Consider the following 23,611-nt stretch of genomic DNA (forward strand, 5'->3'; position numbering starts at 1 on the left):
GGCGGTGCCCAATTAATAAGCCTATCGTGAGCCCGCCCTTTAGAGATATAAGTAACTATATCAGTCTTATGTCGTAGAATTTGCACATGATCTTAGAAATTTTGGAGCACCGCTCTTCTGTCCACGCCTCTCCTGCGTTGAGGGTTCGGGAACGAAAAAATCAGATCATGGTCAGATAAAAAAGTTAATTGGTAAAATTTAAGGACAATACCCGCGTCAGATATTATAAAATAATCAATTATGCTTGAACAAAAGTTATTTTTTTTTACCTCGTCGGAGCATTAAAATTTACGAACGATATACCAACACTCAAATCCCTTCGGAGGTTATCGCGCCCTATATATACCAACACTAGAGACTGCATCCCAGACACACGAAGTACATTAGTCCTTATAAAGCAAGTTAACATTCAAATCACCATCTAAGTCCGGCGACTTAAACATAGAGAAAGTCTTCACCGCCCATTTCATCTTGTTATCATATCATTCGAAAAGCCCGACATTACTAGCTCCGTGATCGAAGTGTAATTGTGTCGAAAAGCACTTCAAGGGATACTCTACTACTTTTTGACCATTCTCTGTTTTCTTTCTTTATTAGTTCATGAATAGAGGAAGAATTGTTTATTTATATTTGCAAATTGTGCATATGTATTTGGTTTGTTGGGTTGCGCTTTGTTGGTATAGGGCAACTAATAGAAAAAGGAAAATAAGAGGTTATATTGCATTTAAAAGGATTTTTTTTTGTAACGAATAAGCCTAGTATATCAATCATACAACGGTCACATCAAAGTATAAAATAATTTTAAGAAGTTGTTAAATTTCTTGGTCAGTAAAGATAGATAATTAAATCCACAAATTCTATTAACAAATCTATTTACAAATCTTTACTATGAACACAAAAATATCTGTATTTGTACATAAATGGCTGCAACTATTTCGATTAGTTTTAATTGCTTTTGGGCTTCAGCGTTCAGACTTCAATTTTTATCTTAAATAACAAAAATTTACATATATTTGATATGCTTCCTTAGCAATGTTTACATTTGCAATATTTGTAGCACTTATTCAAAATATTTATAAGCAATTTTCCATGTGGTCAACCAGAATAAATGCCTTTCTTCCCTTGTCCCCACAGCTCTTGCATACTCTACTTCTTCATTTTTGCTGATGTCTGGTTCAGTCTGTCTGTTCCGGAACGTGAAGGCTTGGCGTGAACTTTGTTTTAATTATTTTCAATTACTTGCTTTGGACATTAATTGAATTTAGTTTAGCAAAAGTAAAGTCCTCCTTCACTTTGATTCACAAACAATGTAGAAATGGTATTGTGCAATGTATGAAATATGTATGTAAACATGACATATGTGAGGTGAGGACAAGAGTACTTCAACATTTGGGCATGCACATACATATATACATACTTAAGTACATTTAAGCGGAGAAGCCACAACTTATTGTGGTGAATGTTGGGGTTTAGCGTTTGAATTGTTATAAATCAATGAAAGGCGTAAACTTTGTTGGTAGGGACACAAGTTTTCATGCAAAAATATACTTATATTGTAAATGTTGTGTATGTTTGTGGTCGGGCATATTTTGCAGACAATAGTTGGAATAGCTATTTATGTATGATTTTCCTAAGTGCTAAACAATGTTGGAACAAATAAAAATATGATTGTAAGTTTTTTAAAAAATAGTAAAATGCCTCGGTTTGAGCTTTGAACGTGATAGATCATGGTATGATTTTTAGGTTCTTGCTAGAGCTTCCTTCCCCGACCATGCGTATATTAGTTTCAGTATCACCCCTTGGTGGCGGCCGCATTTTTGCATGATGTAGACGCGAAAAATTAATAACTCACTGAAATATGAATATATTTCATTCAAACCAAGTGTATATGTTTGTATGCCTTACCCCCCCCCCCCCCCCCCCCCCCCCTTTCACGGATAGGCGAAGGGGGTGGGGGTTTGGGGGTTGGATCCCCCTCCAAAATTTTGAATTTACCCCATATATATAAGATAAGGATCTTGTTCTTTTGTTCACAATTGAACATACCTATATTTAAATTTGTTATCTTCTTCAAACCATAAAGCAAACTTTCCAAGAAAATTAACAGTCCTATTCTGTATTTCGACTTGCTTGGAATTTTTTTGATTAGGCAATTTTCGTATTCTGTGTTCCAATCTCTCTCGATCCAACTTCGAATCGTTCGATCGTTCTGCTACCCACCTCATACAACTCCCTCTTTGTGATCGTCATTATATGAAATGGGGGACCTACGGGGATGAGGAATCATTATTGAATTATTGCAATAATATTAAGTTATTGTAGAAATTCAAAAATTATTGTGGTACAGCGTAGTTCAAACTTTTGGCAGGCTTTTCTTTTCACGGTTTTATATATTTTCAGTACAAAAATAATACACATTAAAAAACTCATAATTTCGTAAAAAATACTCAACCAAAAAACTACAGAACACTTGCAAAATAATATAATTACGTGCTCTAAATAACCAAAAAATGTTTTAGCTTTTGTTTCACGAGAAAGTTTTATTTAATTTTACACCACGCGCTATTTCACTTATGTAAATTGTACTACTTAGCGCGTCAGCAACAACTCACAGTTTGACAGCACCGTTATGTACTGTGGACATTTTAAAAACAAACTGCATTCAAATTAAAAAAAAAAAAAAAATTACTTGAAATTTTTCACTTTTTCGCTTCTAAACAAAGCAAAAATGCCACTGTGAGCCGTGGTGTGAAGGTAGCGTGCTCTGCCTACCACACTGAAGATCCTGGGTTAACGCCCCGGGCAAAGCAACATAAAAATGTTAGAAACAATTTTTTTCAATCAGAAGACAACTTTTATAAGCGGGGTCGCCCCTCGGCAGTGTTTGGCAATCACTCCAATTGTATTTCTGCCATGAAAAAAAGCTTTTCAGTGAAAACTCATCTGTCTTAAAGATGTCGTTCGGAGTCGATGTTAAACGAGTGGGTTCCGTCTCGCCAATTTGTAGGAAAAACTAAAAGGAGCAGGATGCAAATTAGAAGAGAAGCTCGGCCAAAATCTCCTCGGAGGTTATCACGCCTTACATTTTTTTTTTAATTTATAATTTTTAAATTTTTATTCTTACCGAGTGTTTGAGAGGCAGTGACAGAGATACTAATCGGCCGAGAAGTAAAGATACACAAATACAATAGATTAAATGTACATACAGCGAGCGATTCCGAAGCATTAATTATTCCCAAGTAGGTTAGGTAAGGTTGAACTGGTCGATCTATGAGGACCTCACATAGATTGAATGAGTCCTTAATATTACCCGCACTCGAGTAAATACCTACCCTTACCTCTGATTATAGAAAACAATTCATTTCAGTTTAGTTTAAAAGATAGCCGAATTAATATGCAAGATTAGATTAGAAGTTTATTGCGTTCATACATACATACATTTGTAGTTAAAGAGTTTAGTTAAAATTATGTTAAAGTGTCTGTTAAAGATAAATTTATGTCAAATATTTTACGTAAATAATATATTTATAATAATATTTTAGAAGTCTCAAACACAAAAAGAAGATATTCCATTTCCACACAATGTTGACTCATCATTAGATTTCGGTTCTGATTCCTTGTCCCACAGCAGATTTTAATAAAATGTGTTAGTAATGTTTCCTTTCAACAACTTCATTGCGGAAGATTATCTTGAGTGGTGTCTTCTTCATATTGGTAAAATGTTCAGTTAAATTGATCAATGTGTCAGCGGGCAAAGTTCTATCAAATGGAAAACCCATAGCACGCTTATCCGGATACAGCTTGTCCTTGAGACCGCAGAATGAAGCAGCATCACCGCATACGTCGGGACTGAAAAGAAAATTCAATTTATGAACTTGCACTAACTATGTTTTCACCAAAGAAAGTTGCTAGAAAATAATTCTTTTGATTTAAAATATATCAAAGCATGAGTTGCTAAAGCATTTTTACTCACGCATTGTTTGTCTGCAATACGGCATCATCATCATAGTTCGAGATCATAACAAACAATTCAAATGGCATGCCTTCGGGTTTTCCTTTCGGCAACAACATATGCGCTGGCCAACCGCAGCCGCAGAAACGAAATTCGGCTAGCTGACGAGGATCCGTAGGCACGTATTCGCTGCCAATACGTCGGAATGAACGCTCATAAGGTATGGTGACGCTGGAATTATCAAATGCTTGACTTATTTTGTTAACACCTGGCATCACTGTAAAAAAAGAATATATAAAGTACAATACATTTTCAAATCGTCAAATAAAGTTTCGTAGATAGAATGAAATCAAGTTAATAAGAATGGAATGTGTATTCGTTTTAAGAAAAAGAAAAGCTTCGGAAATTTTGCTAACTCAGTTTCACTTATATTTTAAAAATATTCAAAAACTGGTGTAATTTGATAAGATTCCGAATATCGCCGAAGGTCGATATGAGACTCTTCTCGCAAGAACTTATTCAAAGGCGTGTGTCAACTCCTGCCGAGAGCCGAAATCTCTTCCAATTCAAATGCTTTTAGAATGTGAGGCAAGCAAACTATTCAACAAGGTGAGGTAAGTTTTGACTGTGCTCGAAAGCTTTAGAGCAAAAACAGCCACTTGCTTGTCTGGGCAACGAATTATCTTCGGCCTTCGTATTCAGGCATTCATCAGCGAGAGTAGATGGAAAGCTTCTTGCCAAATCACTGCCGAGGGCCGACCCCGCTTAGATAAACGTTTTTCTAATTGAAACAATGTGTTTCTAAAATTTTAATATTGGTTTGATCGGGGCTTCAATCAGGAATCTTCGGTGTGGTAGGCGGAGCATGCTACCATCACACCACGACGGTTTTAGAGTAATCGATTTTGTGAAGCAATTTAAATTTAATTTAGTTTCTTTTTCCATTTTTCTTACTCCCTCTCCAAAGCACTCACTTATATCTCCACCAACTCTCACACACACACACTAAAATACGCAAAAACAACAAAATATCCTGAGCTTCACTTACAATTAACTGTAAACTTATCCAACTCTATAGCCAGCTGACGTTGTTCATTTAGAGTTAGCGCTGTGCCGCGTTCATCGTTGATCGGACATAGGAATATACGACATGTGCCACGTTTAGCCACACCACTCTCATTATTTACCTCAATCAAGTATTCGAATGGTGAGTGTTGTAAATGTGTGAATAGAGCATACAAACTACCGCTAGGACCAAAATCAAGACCAGCCGCCAAATCAACGTCAGATTTCTCCCAATATGTGATTAATGTGTTTATGATATTCTTCGCAGAGCTAATGATGCGTACATCTGCACTTGTGACGTGCACGCCATCATAGCCCAGCTGTTGCTCGCTATATGCGGGTAATTTCTCTTTGAACCTATTGAAAATGCTATCAAGATAGCCATGCCAGCGATAAAAGATTGGATCACGCATAGCTGTTGTGACATCACCCATTACACCGAATTCTTCCAAGAACCGATTATCCGGGTCATGCGAGAATGAAATAGCATTATGTCCTTGGTTGTGAAGATCACCGTAAAAGCCAGGATTTACGGAGAGATCGGAGCATTCAATGAGGTTACCGAGTATGTCGATACCTTCTACTTCATCTAGTGGAATATTGTTGCCACGACCCTGTGAAAATAAAATTGCTTACATAGAGTATACTTCAAATATTTAGACTCTCCTGCCCCCAAACATGATTCATATTATACTTACATCAGACACAAAACCTTGATCGATAGACTGTATGACTCGACTGATCCATCGTTCAATATCTGCTAATTCCATCGTACGTCCATCACGATCAACATCTTTTAATGTGGTTTTCGCAGCACGTCCCGGATAAGTGCGATTATTAAGACTGCATAAAATTTTTGGAAAATACCCTTCATGCAACGGTTCACGTACATTATTCAATGGCTGGAGTTTGGCTAAGTTGTTACAAAAGCGTTCCACATTATAACGTGCCATAAGCTGGTGATGCATGTAATAGAATAGTTCACCACGACGATCCTTGCCCACTACCTCTTCGGGTCCTGAACCTGGGTAGACCAAATGCCAATGCCAGTGGTGGCTGTTCACTCCAATATCTTCACGAAAGTAGCTCAGACGCTGCTCTTCCTCACGATCGGAAGCTGTAAAATTTTGTGGGATTTCAATTCGGCGCTAGGATGGAAGAAAATGACGATTTTTAAGCGAAATTTTTGCAGTTGACCAAAAAAAAAAAAGTTTGTGATTAACGGAAAATATAACTACATTGAAGCCAAAATCAGCTCCGCAAAGCCGGAGTTTTTATTATTCTACTCACCCGATTGCCTGTATCAGTGACCAAATTTCCCTCAGCGCGTGCATCTTGGAAGACTGAAGGTTCAACAAAGTTTTGTGGAAACTGTTCAGCAATCACTGGAATCTGAATGTTGGCTGTATCGTTGCGATGTTGCACTGCTACAGAAAAGGCATATTGGAAAAGGAAAGCATTGACGCGATCTTTTACATAGGCGGCCAAAGATATAAAATCCTGTTCGGTCTTGGGTTCCAGCAACAATTGCATTAGTTTTGCTGCAATACGTCGATGTGGTGGATAAAAAAGTGAAAACTGCTTTCGCTTACCCAGAGGTAAAGTAAAATCTAAGTTTGGCTTTTGCTGCAAATCACGAATAGGTATTTTTACATTGACATCCTCGCCGAAACGATTTTGAATATCTTCCTTCACATCTGAATACTCAGGAGTGATAAAGCTGTCAGGCACATCGAGCTTCGCATCGCCTCGTTTAACATATACTGGTTCCAAGGGTTGCTTGAAGAGTAGATCAAGAGCCTGTTTGTTTTGTTGGTTAGACATGGTGTGCCAAAAATTTTATAAGGAACTAATTTGCGTTACTTGAACAACTGTGAGCATTTATAAAATTTTGTATGTTTATATACTTTTGCGCAATCATGTGTATATTTAAAATATCAGCAGTTGTTGTAGTTCTTGTTGCGCACCACACATTTCTGATCTCACTTTCGCTACACTGCATTGCTGATAAGATTTAAACCGCAAAAGTTTTTTTATTAATGTGTGGTGTGGGAATAAACCTTAAAGCAAATACATAGGGCGTGTGCATTAGATCGGGTCGGTGCCCATAAAAAAAAGCTTAGCACTACTTTCTGGGACGAAAGCTTGCTTTGCGGTGAATTCGGGGCGATAAAAGTTTTCGCACAGCGAGAGTCCTAAAAACAACCAAAATCGTTTTTTTCAAGCTTTTGATGTGATACATCTATATGTGCACCTAAAATCATTTTCTGTTATATGTATGTATTTATATATGTATATATAGTCTATAGGCAGTAGTGCGTGCGGCTTGGCGACGGGATGCCATGTGCAATCGACTATGCGATTCTCGACCCTCCCGGGGTTATTTGAGAGTCATTTGGAATTCAGCGCGGGGATGTTTGGTGGTCATTTCTGGATGAATTTGAGAGCTCTCTACTGGTACTCCCGGAGCAATTTGGGAATGATTTTGAGGACTCTCTCGAAGTCCTCCCGGGTGTAACTTCTCAATGATTTTGGAGACTCTCTCGGAATCCTACCGCTGTCATTTGGGGATCACTTTGGGTTCGGTCGAGGGTTATTTCGGGATGATTTCGCCGACTCTTTAGATGTCCTCCCAGGGTCATCGGTGATTCAATGGGTCTCTGTTATCGTGAAACAGAAAGGGCTGACGTGAGTTGCTCGAAACGTCCAAAATCACCTAGTTGGTAGTGATAGTGACCAGCTAATAAGGGCGCAATATCGACTCAGGTAGCAGGTTCAAGGAAGTATGTATGTAGATGTGTACCAGTGACCTATGTAGGGATCAAAGAGAATGTACTTTTCGTCTCTCTCTCGGGGGTTCGGAAACTTCAACGGCGGGTTTGTAGAAAATAATTTTCTTGCTAGAGTTTCATTTTAGATTGCAAAAATATTTTGAATTTCTTATTTTTTTTGAAACGAGAAGAACATATACGTAGTCAAAGTAGAATAGTGTGCTTGGCAATGTTAGCAAGACGAAGTTTCAAATCAATAGTCGGTGTACTGCTTGATTGCACTTGCGAAAATCAAAAAAGATATTTTGAAAGTTGATTTACCCATTATAGTAATACTGGTAATAATGTATAAATATGGTAAGTATGTGAAGATATTTGTAATGAATTTTCGCACCCCCAAAGACTTCATTTATTTGGGAACCTGCATTAATACTAACAAGAAAACAAATGCTACTTTGGACTAGGTAAGCAATTGAAAAGTAAAGTCCTCTCTCTCTACAAGTCACTTATCGTACCAGTCCTGCTATATGGTGCAGAAGCATGGACCATGACCACATTAGATGAAGCGCATCTGGGAGTATTCGGGAGAAAAGTTCTTCGAAATATGTAATGGACTCTACGCGTTGGCGATAGCCAGTACCGCACAAAATTGACTGATGAGCTGTACGAGTTTTACGCAGACATCAACAAAGTCTAGCGAATTAAAGCGCAGGGGAACCCGCCTATGGAAGCAGAGGAAGAGCGCGGCCCACCCTCCGCTGGAAGGACCAAATGGAAAAGGATTTCAACTCCCTTGGTGTGACCAAACGGCGCTAGTTGGCAAAGCGAAGAAGCGACTGGAGCGCCTTTTAAGACGGCCAAAACTATTTAAACTTTTAAGCGCCAATTATGTAAGTAAGTAAGTAATTTTTCCACCCCAATCACGTTGTTCGCAACTGAACTATTCTTCCCACTTATAATACCCATGCAATATTTAATATATTATACATCGTATGAAATGCGATAGCTTTTGTTTTTCCCATAATATAAAATTAATTGTTTCCGTTTTGTTAACTGACAACACGAAAATTGCTGTAATCATTGTTAAAGCTGTCATCACCAAATAACGGTGAGTTCCAGTAGCGCGACGTTATTGAATCATTACATTTCCTAAGAAAGTGGTGGGAGCTTATGTACACTTAACCACTCAGCTTTATCGCCATTGTTTCAAACATGTGCTGCGCGTAATTTAGTGGGATCTATAAACTTGAAGTGAACTTTCCGCAACAGTGCAAGCTCATGGGGAGAACGTAATTTCTTAAGAGGGGAAAAACTCAAAAGAAAACTAACACCTCAACACAGTGTTGGCGCTATAAAATATGTCGTCATAAAGTACACATTATTTTCAGCACCGATATAATTTTACCACAAAATGAGAACCGCACAATGTTATTGAATTTTGTAGGTTTCGAACTGAAATGCACGCCTTATTATTCCATACCGCTTTTAGCATAGGGGAGTTTAGTCAAAGGCTCCCATTAGTTCAATTGTGCCTCATTCCTTTGTTAGGATGCCTATTTAAATTGTCGGTCCTAACCAAATTCTTCGCCTAGACTACAGTTTGGGCTGGGAGCTTAGATTCCCAGCTCATTCCAGTTGTATTTTTTGAAAATGGTGAAGATTTCGTAGGCGTTTCCAACACATACGGCGCCACAATTAACTTGAGTTCTTTTTATAAAATCAAATAAGTAAATCAATTACATATGGATTTAACGTAAGTACCTGCCTTTTCAACCTCACGGTGTTAAACACACGGATCTTTGTCCATGACAAGTGGCCCAACTATCGGCTTTATGTTTCCTGACCAAAATACTTCGTAGCCAAATCATTGGTACCAAATTAGTTTGTATTCGCTTTTACAATTACAAGATCTTATCTTGTTAAGATGCGGAATCTATCAAACCTCTTTACTATTTTAAGGATATGGGCATCCGGTTGCAAGGTAACCTTGACTTCCATTACAATTCTATTTTAAGCATAAGTTATTGGCTGCATCAATTCTTGACGCTACGAACACCACCAACTACATGACTACATTCCATAATTTTTATAGAAGGGAAGTGGACAACTTTCTCTGAGCTCCTGCATCACCATTAAAGGATGTGATTACAACTTTTCCGTTACATCAATTGAAATTTCCGTTCGCTGTAGGATTCATTCAGGCATTCCCCTGCTATTAATCACATTTACTCTAGATTCGATGCCAAGTTGCTAACAATTCAGCATAGCCTAATGCAGTTTCAAATCATTTAAAGAATAATAGTCCGCACAAACCCGCTTTTAAAATTATACACAAATCGTGACGATTCCAAGAAAAGGAGTTATAAGCATCAAATGATACATTAAATACAGGTCAAATATTGGCTTTTCCTGCTCCCCATGGTACAGCTTTTAACGACCGTGGTAGGGTCGCGCATGTGGTACCTACATGAGTCCTCATTCCTCCCTTTCGAGTTCCCACCACTCAGCATTTGATAGCCTGTTGGAATTTTTCTCGCCTTTTACGACCAGTATACTAACCGCGGGCATATCCTTAACTCCTTACCAGATCCTGCTTGAGCTGGTAGGCGGAGCACTCTAGCATCACACATTTGCTTCACACCATGTTAGTCACATCACTATAGCGAGAACTCGAAACTTGGAAGGACTTTGTCTACCTGGGAGCCTTCATCCAGAACCAAAACCATGCCAGCCATTCTTGTCAAAAATCTGCGGTTGAAAATGAGTAGGTAATCGATTTCCCTTTAATTTTGCCTCTCCCTCTCGACGAACAAAAGTCTTATTTTATAAGTTTACCATCATATCCGTTTCGATGTGCCGTTCGTTATAATGAACTGTGTCGATATCCGCATTTGGCAGCAGAGAAAGCAAGATATCTCCACACTGTTGGGAGAGACAGGTGAAAGAAAACTTGATGTCGTTTTGTGCTTCAATTAGCGTCAGTTATTGCAGATGCTTAGCTATATTTGCCAAAGAACTATCATTATCGCCAAAGCAGTCAAGCGCCATTTAATAAAGATGATGAGTTACAGCAAGTCTGGACATCTTCTAGGCAGACTCTACAAGTAATGTTCAAACAGCTGTAAATAAATAAACAAAATATTTTATCTTATATGAGTTAACCGGGGATTACTCGTATCGCTTTAAATATATGAAAACATTTATTTCAAGCAATTTTTAATTTTTTAATTTATTTAATAATTTGGGAAAAATTTAAACAACGTGACATCAGGACGGACAAAGCGACAGCTGTTTCGATTATACCTCGTAACCCTCTTCAAAGCCTTTTCTCCCAGGAGTGGGAGTCAAACCCGCACTCCTACGATAGTTGAAATGATTATAAACGCATGCAGCTACGTCATGCCTTAGTTGTTGTAAAGTTTTTCCCGCCAATAGCTGCGAGCCGTTACGCCAACCCATCAACCGCTGAAGTAGCAAGTTAACTGAAGGAATTAACTATTACCATGGAAACTTACACTTAACGGAACAATGTCTCAGTTTAATGGAAATGTTATTAATGACAACGTACTTAGGAAAGTGATAATGACAATGATTAAAACAATGTCTTTGCTAAGGAAGAAAGAAATCACATTGTTTACCCGCTGATGGACACAATGCGGTTAATGCTAGGTAGTGTTTAAGATAAACAACGGTGATGTTTTGACTGACTGATGGCCGTACACAACTCTTCTTCTTTTTACTGCATCCACATTAAACTGGGTCGATTTATTAACTTTTATCGCGCCATCGATTTTTCGATAGGTTTTGGGTTCAGGAAAAAAAAGTTCCACTAAGCGTACCCAAAAAAATAATTTTGGAGCCTGCAAAATTTGAGTTTTTTGCCTTTTTTTCTTTGATTTTTAAGGTTTTTTTATGACCTACTTAAAAAATTTTCATTTGATTTTAAAATTTTCATGTATACCCTGTCCAACTCTAAATTTTCCGCTAAAACACACGCTTGCACAAAAAAAAAATATTTTTAGGGTTTTGAGCAGTGTCTTGGTGAAAAAATTTATTTTTTCGCCATTTTTTTTAAGGGTTTCTTCAGAAACGTGCAAAAGTGTTGCCTATGAAAACGGTTTAAAAAAAAACATTTTTTTTTTTTGGTTTTTGGGACTTGTTTTGGTCGAAATCGATTTTTTTCATTTTCAAGGCTCCAAATCATTTTTTATGTATATGTTTCTGTTAGACCCACCAATAAGTATACCAAAATGATCAGGGGACGAGCTAAGTTTATTTAGCCATGTCCGTCCGTCCGTCTGTCCGTTTGTTTGAATGCAAACCAGTCCCTCAATATACATATTTTTGTCGAAATCGATTTTCAGTCCCAAGTGAATGCATGCGCTAAGGACGGTGATAAGTGCAGTTTAAAAAAAAAAAAATTTTTTGTCTTAAAATTTGATGTTGCTAGCTGTTTAAATGAGGCAGAAATGGCGAGAACCCTCTTATTGAACAATCGGCTGTATGGGAGGTATATGCTATAGTGGTCCGATCCGGTCGATTCCGACAAATGTCAAATCCCGCATTAAAATATGCCTGCCATAATATATATATAATAATGCCAACGTTTTTATCGCATAATTTTAAGTGGGATAGGAACTATGAGACAAATTCGTTTTCATCGTTTCTGAAGAAACCCTTAAAAAAAATGGCGAAAAAATAAATTTTTTCACCAAAACACTCCTCAAAACCCTAAAAATATTTTTTTTTTCAAAAAACTGTTATCGCCAAAGTTTTTAGCGGACAATTTTGAGTCGGACAGGGTATACATGAAAATGTTAAAGTCAAATGAAAATTTTTTAAGTAGGTCATGAAAAACCTTAAAAATCAAAGAAAAAAAAGTGAAGAAACTCAAATTTCGCAGGCTCGAAAATTATTTTTTTGTCCATGCTTAGTGGAACTTTTTTTCCTGAGCCCAAAGCCTATCGAAAAATCGATGGCTCGATATGGGTTAACTTTCGTCCATGCAAATCAACCCAGCTTAATCGACATCCTTTTGCTTTACTCCTACGCAACTTTTCTTCTTCTCTCTAGCCTACACCCAACTAAACGGTTGCTATTTGCTGAATTGAAACTTATGTTTCAACCTGGCGAGTTTTGTAATTTTCCGGTCAATTTATTTATAACATTTACTAATGCTTACTTAGGATCTTTTGACCATTAGCGTTTGGTGCAAATAAAAAAAAATTATTTCACCATTCCAACCCGAATTTTCGCTAGTCTCTCTAGCTTTTTCAAGGGCGTTCTGTGAATTTTAATAACAAAAAGCAATACATTAATATAAAAAACAGAAAAGGCATAAGTGCGTAACATTTAAATATAAGTAACCACAGTATTACATACAAACAAATATCACAAAACAAGAGGAAAAAAAACACTTTGAATAATATAACACGATTTATGTAGAAAACTCAAATAATTGGACTATTTAAACAAATTTGTTAGAACTAAAATTATTTTCGGTACCAGGAGTCGGAATTTTGTTTATGTTTTGCGCGTTTCAATCTGGAGTTTTCATTTATTTTGCGTCGTCATATTTCAATTTAGTTTATTGCTACTATACTGAAAAAGTATGATAGTTTGCACAAAAGAGAAAATAAAAATGACACCACAAAAAATAAAAAATAAAAACGAGCAATACATAAAAGTAATCAAAATATTTAAAAGTCTCTTGAACAGTTTTCCTTTCTTGTCTTAATGCCAGTCCTGATTTGCGCTTACTTAAAAGAAACCAAATTTCAGTATAACTTGTACTGTTTCTGCTTACTTAAAGCATTTGCATTTCTATTTTGACATTCGTTGAGTATCTTCAGCTGTTTAGAGCTTTTGATGCAACCATTCATTTGGTAGATGACTGCTCTTGGATGTAGATATAAGATATTATGGTGAAAGTATAAAGAATATTTTATTTCTTTACATAATTTTCCTTAGCATACAAGTATTCATTATTACTTTAAACATATAGAGATATACAGATATTTTCACATAATCTATAGGCGCGAAAGTGGTGTAACCCCCAATGTAAATCTGTTAGTGAAGTAACACAAATATTCCTTTTTTTTGAGTTTGTAACGTCGACGTCCCAACTAGATTTGGCGCGATAAAAAGAATGCAAGAGCTGCAAATGATCGACCAAACACGAAGAACGTGGAACCAAGCGAGGGGCTGCAGAGTGTTGCAGATCATATGCAGGCCTTTGAATCTTAGATTAACAAAGTTACTCTTATCACTGAAAATACAGGACTTTGAGCTCATGATGGCAAGTCTGAGAGGACACTTCCTTCTGGCATCACATGCTTTTTAATTAGGCCGTGCCTGTAGATGTAGTATGTGTGGGTTAGAGAAGTAACGTGCGAAAAGAAGAATAAGACTTCAGCTATATGGAGTAATACAGCTGTCAGATCTAGAAGCGGGAAGTGGCATAGGTACTAAAAAGCTTTTTGTATATGCCAAGAGGACGGAGATATTTTATAAAATAGGTCCTAGGTTTTGATATGGATTTTTTGTTTGTTCGTTGAGTAAATTTCTGGTAACACTGGACTTATTCTATAAATAGATGTTGCTAAAATTATCTTTTTAATGTGTAAAGATCTTTCCTTATTGTAAGGAGAATCCAGAATGTAAACGTAAAGTAAGACTAAGCGCATTCAAAATGTAAGCGTTAGTGTAGTCACTACACTGTACCTTAATGCACGAGCAATGTATGGGGTAAAGTTTATATGAGTAAAATAGCAATTTAAGGCAATCATTTGGTTATCGAAGTGTAAACGGTTTGAAGACTTTTTTTTGTAAAATAATTGGCATGTTATCACAAAGTTATCTATATGTTATTGAAAAAGATCGATTCATAATCGAAAAGTTTGCTATCTCATCTGCTTACAATATTGCACTAAAAAAAACTCCAAAAAATTCCTGAAAGAAGAAAATTGTAAACAAAAAATTGAAAAACTTAAATTGTGTAAACGTCACGGCCGTGGATTTCTATTCAAGGTCCTTAACCTTATAGTCGAGTTCTCTTATCCACTGAGCTAAATCGTGCTTATCCACAGAACTGTTGCGCAAGACATTTGAAGCTGGCTTACAGTACACAGAACAAATAAAAGTCTGCTTAAGCATTCAAAATAAATTCGAGGCATTGATCTATATAAGGTGATGGTAAAGCGAACTCAACCAATTAGCCGTGTAGAAGAATGTCAAGTCAAAAGAAAAATTGCATTGATTTCGATTAACTGACATTTTGTTGTACAAGGCTTGTATGAAAAAGCAAGGTGAATTCAGTAAAAGGTGTTGTCATCTCAACAACTGATTGCTTGTTCTTGATTATTTTCCATACAACGACTTGTACAACAATATGTCAGTTAATCGAAATCAATTAAAATTGTCTTTTGACTGGACATTCTTCTGCAGGGCGAATTGGTTGAATTCGCTTGACCAACACCTGGTATGGATTCGCTTTGATAGAAAATAATCAAGAAAAAGCAATAAGCTGTAGCGATGACAACACTTGGTGCTGAATGCGCTTTGAAAACAGTTCTTAGAAGCCAAGGCGAATAGAGTACCAGGTGTTGTTATCCTAACAGCTGATTGCATCTTCTTAATTATTTTCCATACAACGCCTTGTACAACAATATGTCAGCTAATCCAAATCAATGGTATGGATTCACCATGTTAGAAGAAAAAAAAAAAACCCAAAACAATCTTACTTACTTACTTAGTTGACGCTTAACCATTTAAACGGTTATGGCCGTCCAACAAGGCGCGCCATCTCTGTGCCAACCGGCGCCAATTGGTCACACCAAGGGAGTTTAAATCGTTTTCCACCTGGTCCTTCCAACGGAGTATGGGCCGTCCTGTACCTCTGCTTCCATAGGCGGGTTCCGATAGAAACACTTTCTTGACCGGAGCGTCATCTTTCATTCGCATAAAATGGCCTAGCCAGCGCAGCCACTGCGTTTTAATTCTCTGGACTATGTTAATGTATGCGTACGGCTCGTACAGCTCATCGTTAAATCTTCTTCGGTACTCGCCATCGCCAACACATAGAGGTCCATAAATCTTTCGAAGAACTTTTCTCTCGCACACTCTCAGAGTCGCTTCATCTGCTGTTGTCATAGTCCATGCTTCTGCCCCATATACCACGACGGGTACGATAAGTAGAGTACGATTTTCGATTGCCGAGAGAGGACTTTACTTTTCAATTGCCTACCTAGTCCAAAGTAGCATTTATTGGCAGGAGTGATTCTTCGCAGTATTTCAGAGCTGATGTTGTTGCTAGTGTTGATGCTGGTTCCCAAATAAATGAAGTCTTTTACTATCTCGAAGTTATGGCTGCCAACAGTACCGTGGTTGCCAAGGCGCGTATGCGCTGACTCTTTGCTCGATGACAGCAGGTACTTCGTTTTGCTCGCATTCACCATCAAACCCATTTATACCGCTTCTTTTTCCAGTTTGGAACAGGGACGGAAAATAATTTTTTTTTCGGAGTCGAAAAAGTCCTGGTCAAAAAATTGTCCTGGGTGAAAATGTTTGAGTTCCCAGGTTTCCCTATAGCAATATCATGTCGGATCATGCATCGTTTTTATTTTGCGAACTTTTCCATAAAAGTCCACATATAAAAGTAAAATCTGTATTTTTATTTTTTGAGTCCGATAGAACAAGTTAAACTCGGACTTTTAAAAATAAAAGTCCGGAAATAAAAGTTAAATCTGGACTTTTATTTTTTTAGGCCAAAATAAAGGCCGGGTTTATAACAAAGAAACGGCTGATCCGAAATAAAATTTTTTTTTTAATTCGGATAAGCCTTTTCTTTGTTATCAAGCGGGACTTTAATTTTTGCTTTACAAAATAAAAGACCGGATTTAACTTTTATTTCCGGACTTTTATTTTTAAAAGTCCGAGTTTAACTTGTTCTATCGGACTCAAAAAATAAAAATCCGAAAATAATTGTTATCTTGATCCAAATATATTTAAAGTTCAAAATTAATAGTTTTGCAAGGAATTATATTATAAAAGGAATAACAGTTTCAGCCCCTGGTTTGGAAAACAAATCAATCAAATCAAAACAATCACGACCGAGCAAAAAGCGAAATGCCAATTGATCAAACATTTTCCGTCACACATGGCGAAACGAAACAAGGTGGCAGCATGGTGACATACCTACAAACATAAATAAAGTTTCCATGTACTTTGTTTTTATAAATTCGATGGATAAATGTCAAAATCGTACTGCGCCGGAAGTTTATGTATCAAATCAAATAAAAAAAAATTATAATCAGCTGTCCCATGCTGCCACCATGTATCGTTCCGCCATGCCGTCACACCAGTTGTTTTATTTATTAAAATATAAAACTTATATTCCATTTTTTGGATTAAAAATTTATTCTTTTTTACTAGCAGACCCGGCAGACGTTGTTCTGCCCTAAACTTGCCCAATCTGCATACGTTTTAATGAGCCTTTTCCGTCTCACTCTGCATATTCTATAAACACATTCTAGGGGTACCCGGGTCCACGTTTTGGCCTATATCCCGAGACCCGATTCACCCAGGGGTATGAAAATTACCCTCTACTAAAGCACTAATCAACAGCTTTCATTTGATATCCATATTCTATAAACACACTCTAGGGGTACCCGGGTCCACGTTTTGGCCTATATCTCGAGACCCTATTCACCCAGGGGTATGAAAATTACCCTCTACTAAAGAACACATCAACAGCTTTCATTTGATATCCATATTCTATACACACATTCTAGGGGTACCAAGGTCCACGTTTTGGCCTATATCCCGAGACCCGATTCACCCAGGGGTATGAAAATTACCCTCTACTAAAGCATGAATCAGCAGCTTTCATTTGACATCCATATTCTATAAAGACACTCTAGGGGTACCGGGTCCACGTTTTGGCTTTTATCTCGAGACCCTAGTCACCCAGTAACCTATCCTATATTTCAAGTTAGATCAAACTACACACGGGGTGCAAAACAAATTCAAGATCGGTTCAGTAGTTTAGGAGTCCATTGGCCTCAATTGTATGTCACGTGTTTTTATATATTAAGAAAAAGAAGTAGAAGATTGAATAGCATGTAATAAGATTAAGGTTGATTAGTAGCTATAAATAACATTAAAAGTGCTATAACTTCTTAGTTTATTGACTTGGGGAAATAGTTTCAAAGCAACGATGTTGTCAATTTGAAAATGCTTTCGTCTAGTAAAACAAAAAGAACACCTTAGGGGGCATAAAACCTATTAAGAGACCTAATCAAGTGAAAACGATTTCGTTTAGGTCGAAAGGACATTAAAATCAAATATGCCGATTTCCAAGTCAAAAATAATCATGTTTTTTAAAAAATCTGATGTCAAACAACCAAGTTACAAAAAAAAAAAAAACAGCTGCGACTGTATTTCGAAGGAACAAAAAAAAAAAAATTAAAAAAATTTTCTGAAACCCTCTTCAAACTTAGGGCGGACTTTCACAACTGTTTTTTTGTATGGGCACAAACCCCGTCTAATATGCATATGAGAGTAAATGCTGGGTATATACCCTGCCAAAAATTTTCAAATAATTTTATCGTCTATCGCCAAGAAGTAAATAATTACGTACGTTTTAACCCTAGTGAGATAACCTACGTCTGTGAGACGTACGTCGTTTTAATTTTGCTCTCAGTCCCCACAATCGTAAAGAAGGAACATTCTCATTCTCAGTTTTCTCAGCTACCATTACCAGCTTGTCAGTGGGGGTGTTTTTCAGTAGTAACTTTTTTGTTTGCTGAAATGTATACTGTGACGAATATTAGCAACACTAAGGGATACTATCATCTCTAAGCCGATATTAAGCAGTCACTTGTATGTGCGTAAACAAATCAATCATTATGTCCACACATATGTACATACAAGCAGTGGAGAGATACGCACAAACACATGCATATATCTGAGATACTCACAACAGTATGCAATCATCGGTGGAAGTATTACTCATATATACACGCGCATATGGCTATGCGAGAGGCTATAAACGTGCATCTGCAGTTTGTAGCTGTTAAGTTTATAGCTGGTAACCAAGTAGTAAATTCTAGAAGAAGAAACGCCTAGAAGTATGCGAACGAGACAGCAGAGAGTATAAAAGGAGCGAAGTATATTAAGTACGCTATTGGTTGCGAAGTATAAGTGTTATTGTGAAGTATTTTCAAAGTAGTCTAATAAAGACTATTTTGCACTATTGAATACTGGAGCTATTTATTCAACAATGTAGCGATACGAACGTTAGTAGAAGGGTAAAATAAGCGGAGTTTCCCTCAATTCGTTACAATAACATTGTTTTTAAAAATACGTCTAAGAGACGTATCGTTATCTTTTACGCGACTACAAATTTTATATGTAATTTTTGCCTAAAATGGTAATTTTAGCTAATATTTTTCTTAAGCATAGTTTAAAACAGTTAATTAGTTCAATTGAAGTACAAAAAAATTTGTTTTGTTTAAATTTGTTTGCTATAAAGTGAGATCCTTCGAAAAAGACTGATTTTTTTAAGGACAAGTCCAAGACAAGTCAAGCTTAATTTTTAATATATTAAAAAACAATACCTATCAAACAAATGATTAAAAAAAAAATGTAGGTTTTGTTTTATATCTTTGGGGTCCTTAAACTTGAACACGTCTCTCAGTTATACGTTAACTTTCTAGGGTAAAAAATAGCGTTATCTTTCTAAGGTTAAACATATTACGGCGTAAAAGTTCACTTTAGAAAAACAATATATACTTCAATAGAGTTTTTTTCTCCAAACAGAAATTTAGGCGATGAATAACTGAAACGCTTTGAACTATCTTTAACTTCAATATATTTTTGGAACTATTTTTCCGTAAATTTTTTTCCTTCTGAACTTGAACAAAAATGTCGCTTTGGTGCACGGCCAAAAAGAATTTCATTCCGATTATTAAAAATAAAAAAAAAAACCCAATATATAATTTATTTAATAATTTGGGAAAAATGTAAAGAACGTGACATCAGGCAGAGCGACAGCTGTTTCTATTATACCTTGTAAATCTCTTCAAAGCCTTTCTCCCTGGAGTGGGATTTGAACGCGTACTCCTACAATGGTTGAAATGTTAAAAACGTATTCAGCCACGTCATACCTTAGTTATTGTAAACTTTATTCCTATTGCCTTTCGTATTCTTTTATCTCACAAGAACATACTTTTGTACTACTGGTTCACTGGCGGCACTGGTTTACTTGCCTTCTCGGTGTGGCTTCCTGTGAACCTAGCTTTGGCAAGTCATTGGGAATGGTTTCTTTCTCTGCCTCACTAATGCCTGTCCATTTTGATAACACACTTTCTCCAATCGGTATGAATATTTTTTGCCAATTTCAACCTTAAAAAACTTTCTAACTTTTTGTCTTATCGCTTAATTAACATCCATTTCTAGCGTTTCTAAATGTCGTTTCGCTTTGGAGGAACAGTTCTCCCCGAAAGCCGATAAAATTTCGGAACAACAGCGATATTTCATCGAACTATCGTATCGAATTATTGACCTAAGTGATAAAAAACGCTGACAGGGTAGTGCTCGGGTTTGCCCGAACTTAGACTTCCAACTTGTTTTCGAATACGCTATGCAGCACTCTGCACGGAAAGTAGCTTAAATATGCTTGGCATAGTTCAGATCAGTGTTTTGCACTTCTAGTGTGGGCATAAATATGCATTTTTTTTTAAACAGCGTTAGATTCTAAGGTTGTTTCCGGAATTCGGAAAAATACCAGTAATACTTTCTTTTTTGTATGATATATGAGGAAGAAACATTGATAATAGTTTACATGTACATACATAAAATTGTTCTTTGAAAAAAAAAAAAATATCATTCCATTAATTCTTAGATTTTTCCAAATTTCGAAAACAACAAAGAATTGTAATAAGCTGAATTGCTTTGTGAGTTATGCTTTTCGTGGCGTTAGCGATGGCAAATAGATCACTGTGCATTGTCGATATGTATAAAAAAAGCCATTAGTGTTAACGATTTTTTTAAATCAACTAAGCCAATTAAATTGTTAGCAAAATTATAAATCAATCAAGCAGTGTAATAAAAACATTGTACTTACATTTCCGCAAATGGAATTTGAAAATATGATGATATGGAAATAAAATAGAGAACATTCAGTTTTAAAGTTATGATTGAAAATGAAGTATTTAAACTATTTGTGTAACATTTTCACATATTTTTTCATATTTTTGCATCTAAATTTAAAAAATGTGAAATGCAGGGTAAGTTCGGTTTGACTTTAAAACTTAAGTTTGATATTTTTCCATACCTTATCAATAAAGAAGTATTTAATTCCTTTTACAGAGCAACTTCGAAATCATCTATACTAAATTTAATTGTACCAAAATAGATCCGCAAAGTTATCTGGACTTTATTAATTGTAATATTTCCAAGAACTCACAGCGTTCCTCACTTAATATAGAAATGAAATTCAAAAAGGATTTAAACAGATTTAGAGTGAATATATTGATTGCAGTTCCACGAGGTAGTTCCGATTTTGTAATTCTCAACTTAAAAAATGTGAATGGGTGTCAAATAATAGGGAATCAAAATCAGGGGCCCTTCCTTACTCAAGTGCTTAACTTAGTGAACCAGTATGGTAATATAATACGAAAATGTCCCTACAAACGTGACACCCTTTATTATCTTCGTGCCTTTCGTTTGGATATGAGTGCATTGCCGCCACTCTCCTTCGAAACTGATATGAAGTGTATATTTGAGCTTGTGCGTGAAGGTCATAAAATTTTTTGGGGTTGCGCAGAGACTCGTATACAAATGCGGCACAAACATTAGTTAGATGGAGATGGTGGTGGTGATGTCTAATTTTACATGAACAACTTAAAAAAAAAAAATACAATAATAAGGGTAAATAATAAATAAATTGGGAATAAAATATATTAAAATAGTTTGTATATATCTTATTTTACTTTTCCCCTTTGCGTACAAGGAACGCGGCATACGGAAAATAAAGGCTACACAGCAACCGAAAATTTTTCCTTTCTTTTTATTTTCAACGAACCGAAATATTGGTCTGGCAATTTTTTTTTGATAATTAGCAAACCAAACAATTTTTCAGTAATTTTTTTTCATAAACAGCAAAACGAAATATTTTCGTTCTTTTGTAAATTTTTTTGATAACAACACGAATTACTTTTTGGATATGTTTTTTTTTTTTTTTTTTTTTTGATAACCAACAAAACTAAATATTTTTTTTGCAATTTTTTTTTGATAGTCAACAATATGAAATATTTTTTTAATATTTATATTGATAATCAACAAACCTTAATATTTTTTTCGTAAATTTTTTGATATTCGAAAAACCAAACAATTTTTTCTTAGGTTTTTTCATAGCCAACTAGACGATATTATTTTTGTAAACTTTTCTTGAAATAAAACGAAAAAGGGTTTGGATATTTTCTTCTTTTGTTTTGTTCAAAAGTAGAACCAAATATTTTTTTTTCAAAAACAACAAAAGGAAAGACTTTTTTTTGTCTTTTTTATTGATAGTTAATAAACCAAACTAGTTTTTGGTACTTTTTCCATTGCCAGCAAAACGATATTTTTATTTTTTCATTAAAACAATACAAAATATTTTTGTTGTTTTTTCTTATTTTTGATCAACAATAAATCCAAATACTTTTTTGTAACTTTTTTTTTTATAATCAACAAACCGAAATATTTTTTTGATCGTTTTTTTTTCATAACCAGCAAACAATAACAGCAAACCTCATTTTTTTCAATTTTTTCTTGTACGTATAACAAAACGAAATGTTTTTGGATATTTTTTTATAACCAACATATGGAAATATTTCATTGGTAATTTTTTTAATAATAAACAAACTGGAATATTTGTTCGGTAATAACTTAACGAACAATTTTTTTTTGGTTAAAAAAAACCAATTTTTTTTTCAAAATTTTTTTTTTCGATACTCAAGAAAACTTCATTATCTTTTTGGTATTTTGTGATAATCCACAAACAACCAATTTTTTTAGTAATCTCTTTCCCTTGATGATCAAAGAAACGAAATTTTTTAGGCATGATATAAATATAAGAGAGGTCAATAGCACCAAGGGTTCACAAAAAAATAGATAAAGAATGATTGAAGAGGAAGGAACGGATGAACATATTTGGCTGAAAATTGGTGGAGGGGTAGCTTAGAACCAGGAGACAGACATAGGATAATTTGTATCCCGTTCTCGCTAGGGTCTTGAGATCAAAACATGAACCTGGGTAATCCTGGCATATGTTTGTACAATATGGGTATCAAATGGAAGCTGTTTATGAGTACTTTGATACGGGGTATTTATCGTACCCACGGGTAACTAGGGTTACGAGATATAAGCGAAAACGTGGACGCGGGTGCCCCTAGAATGTGTTTATAGAATGTGGATAACAAATGAAAGCTGTTGATGAGTGCTTTAGTACAGTGTAACTTTTATACCGCTGAGTGACTAGGGTCTCATAATATAGGCCAAAACCTGGACCCGGATACCCCTAGAATGTTTGTGTAATTGGGATATCTAATGGAAGCTGTTGCTGAAAGCTTTAAAGTAATTTTCATTGTGATATTCGATTTTGTCGCATCAACATGGTAAAACTCATAAATATGCATGCGAAGCCGAAATAAAGACATGAATTAATAATACCCACATAACTATTTACATACTATTCATATTCGATTTTCCTGGCAATAAGGGATGAAGAAGAATGGGAAACACTTGAGAGAAGAGAAAAGATGGAAGGAGAAGGAGACTG

At 35.8% G+C, this 23,611-nt stretch overlaps 3 protein-coding genes across 3 annotated transcripts in view; 2 read left to right on the forward strand and 1 right to left on the reverse strand.

The window, feature by feature from the left end:
* Nucleotides 1–23,611, forward strand: part of Elk (Eag-like K[+] channel) — a 410,371-nt gene that overhangs the window by 150,400 nt on the left and 236,360 nt on the right. The gene's annotated exons all lie outside the window — the stretch shown is intronic.
* Nucleotides 3,390–6,875, reverse strand: PPO1 (Prophenoloxidase 1). The gene is made up of 5 exons (XM_067778272.1): nt 6,308–6,875; nt 5,716–6,165; nt 5,001–5,631; nt 3,974–4,229; nt 3,390–3,849 (listed from the first exon to the last, which is right to left on the reverse strand). The coding sequence occupies exons 1-5, from the start codon at nt 6,839–6,841 to the stop codon at nt 3,648–3,650; spliced, it is 2,073 nt and encodes a 690-aa protein (XP_067634373.1). The 5' UTR covers nt 6,842–6,875; the 3' UTR covers nt 3,390–3,647.
* On the forward strand, nt 20,988–21,721 carry LOC137247176 (uncharacterized). Its single transcript, XM_067778273.1, has 2 exons — nt 20,988–21,077; nt 21,160–21,721. Exons 1-2 carry the CDS (start codon nt 20,994–20,996, stop codon nt 21,646–21,648), a joined length of 573 nt encoding a protein of 190 aa, XP_067634374.1. The 5' UTR covers nt 20,988–20,993; the 3' UTR covers nt 21,649–21,721.

Source organism: Eurosta solidaginis, chromosome 3, assembly GCF_040869045.1.
Source record: "Eurosta solidaginis isolate ZX-2024a chromosome 3, ASM4086904v1, whole genome shotgun sequence".
NCBI classification, from domain to species: domain Eukaryota; kingdom Metazoa; phylum Arthropoda; class Insecta; order Diptera; family Tephritidae; genus Eurosta; species Eurosta solidaginis.

Coding starts and splice junctions, on each gene's coding strand:
- PPO1 (XM_067778272.1), bottom strand. CDS start 6,841: ATGTCTAACCAACAAAACAAACAGGCTCTTGATCTACTCTTCAAGCAA. Junction 4,230..5,000: donor GGATAAGTTTACAGTTAATT/GTAAGTGAAGCT, acceptor CTTTTTTTACAG/TGATGCCAGGTGTTAACAAA. Junction 3,850..3,973: donor GTATTGCAGACAAACAATGC/GTGAGTAAAAAT, acceptor TTTTCTTTTCAG/TCCCGACGTATGCGGTGATG.
- LOC137247176 (XM_067778273.1), top strand. CDS start 20,994: ATGAAGTATTTAAACTATTTGTGTAACATTTTCACATATTTTTTCATA. Junction 21,078..21,159: donor TAAAAAATGTGAAATGCAGG/GTAAGTTCGGTT, acceptor TTCCTTTTACAG/AGCAACTTCGAAATCATCTA.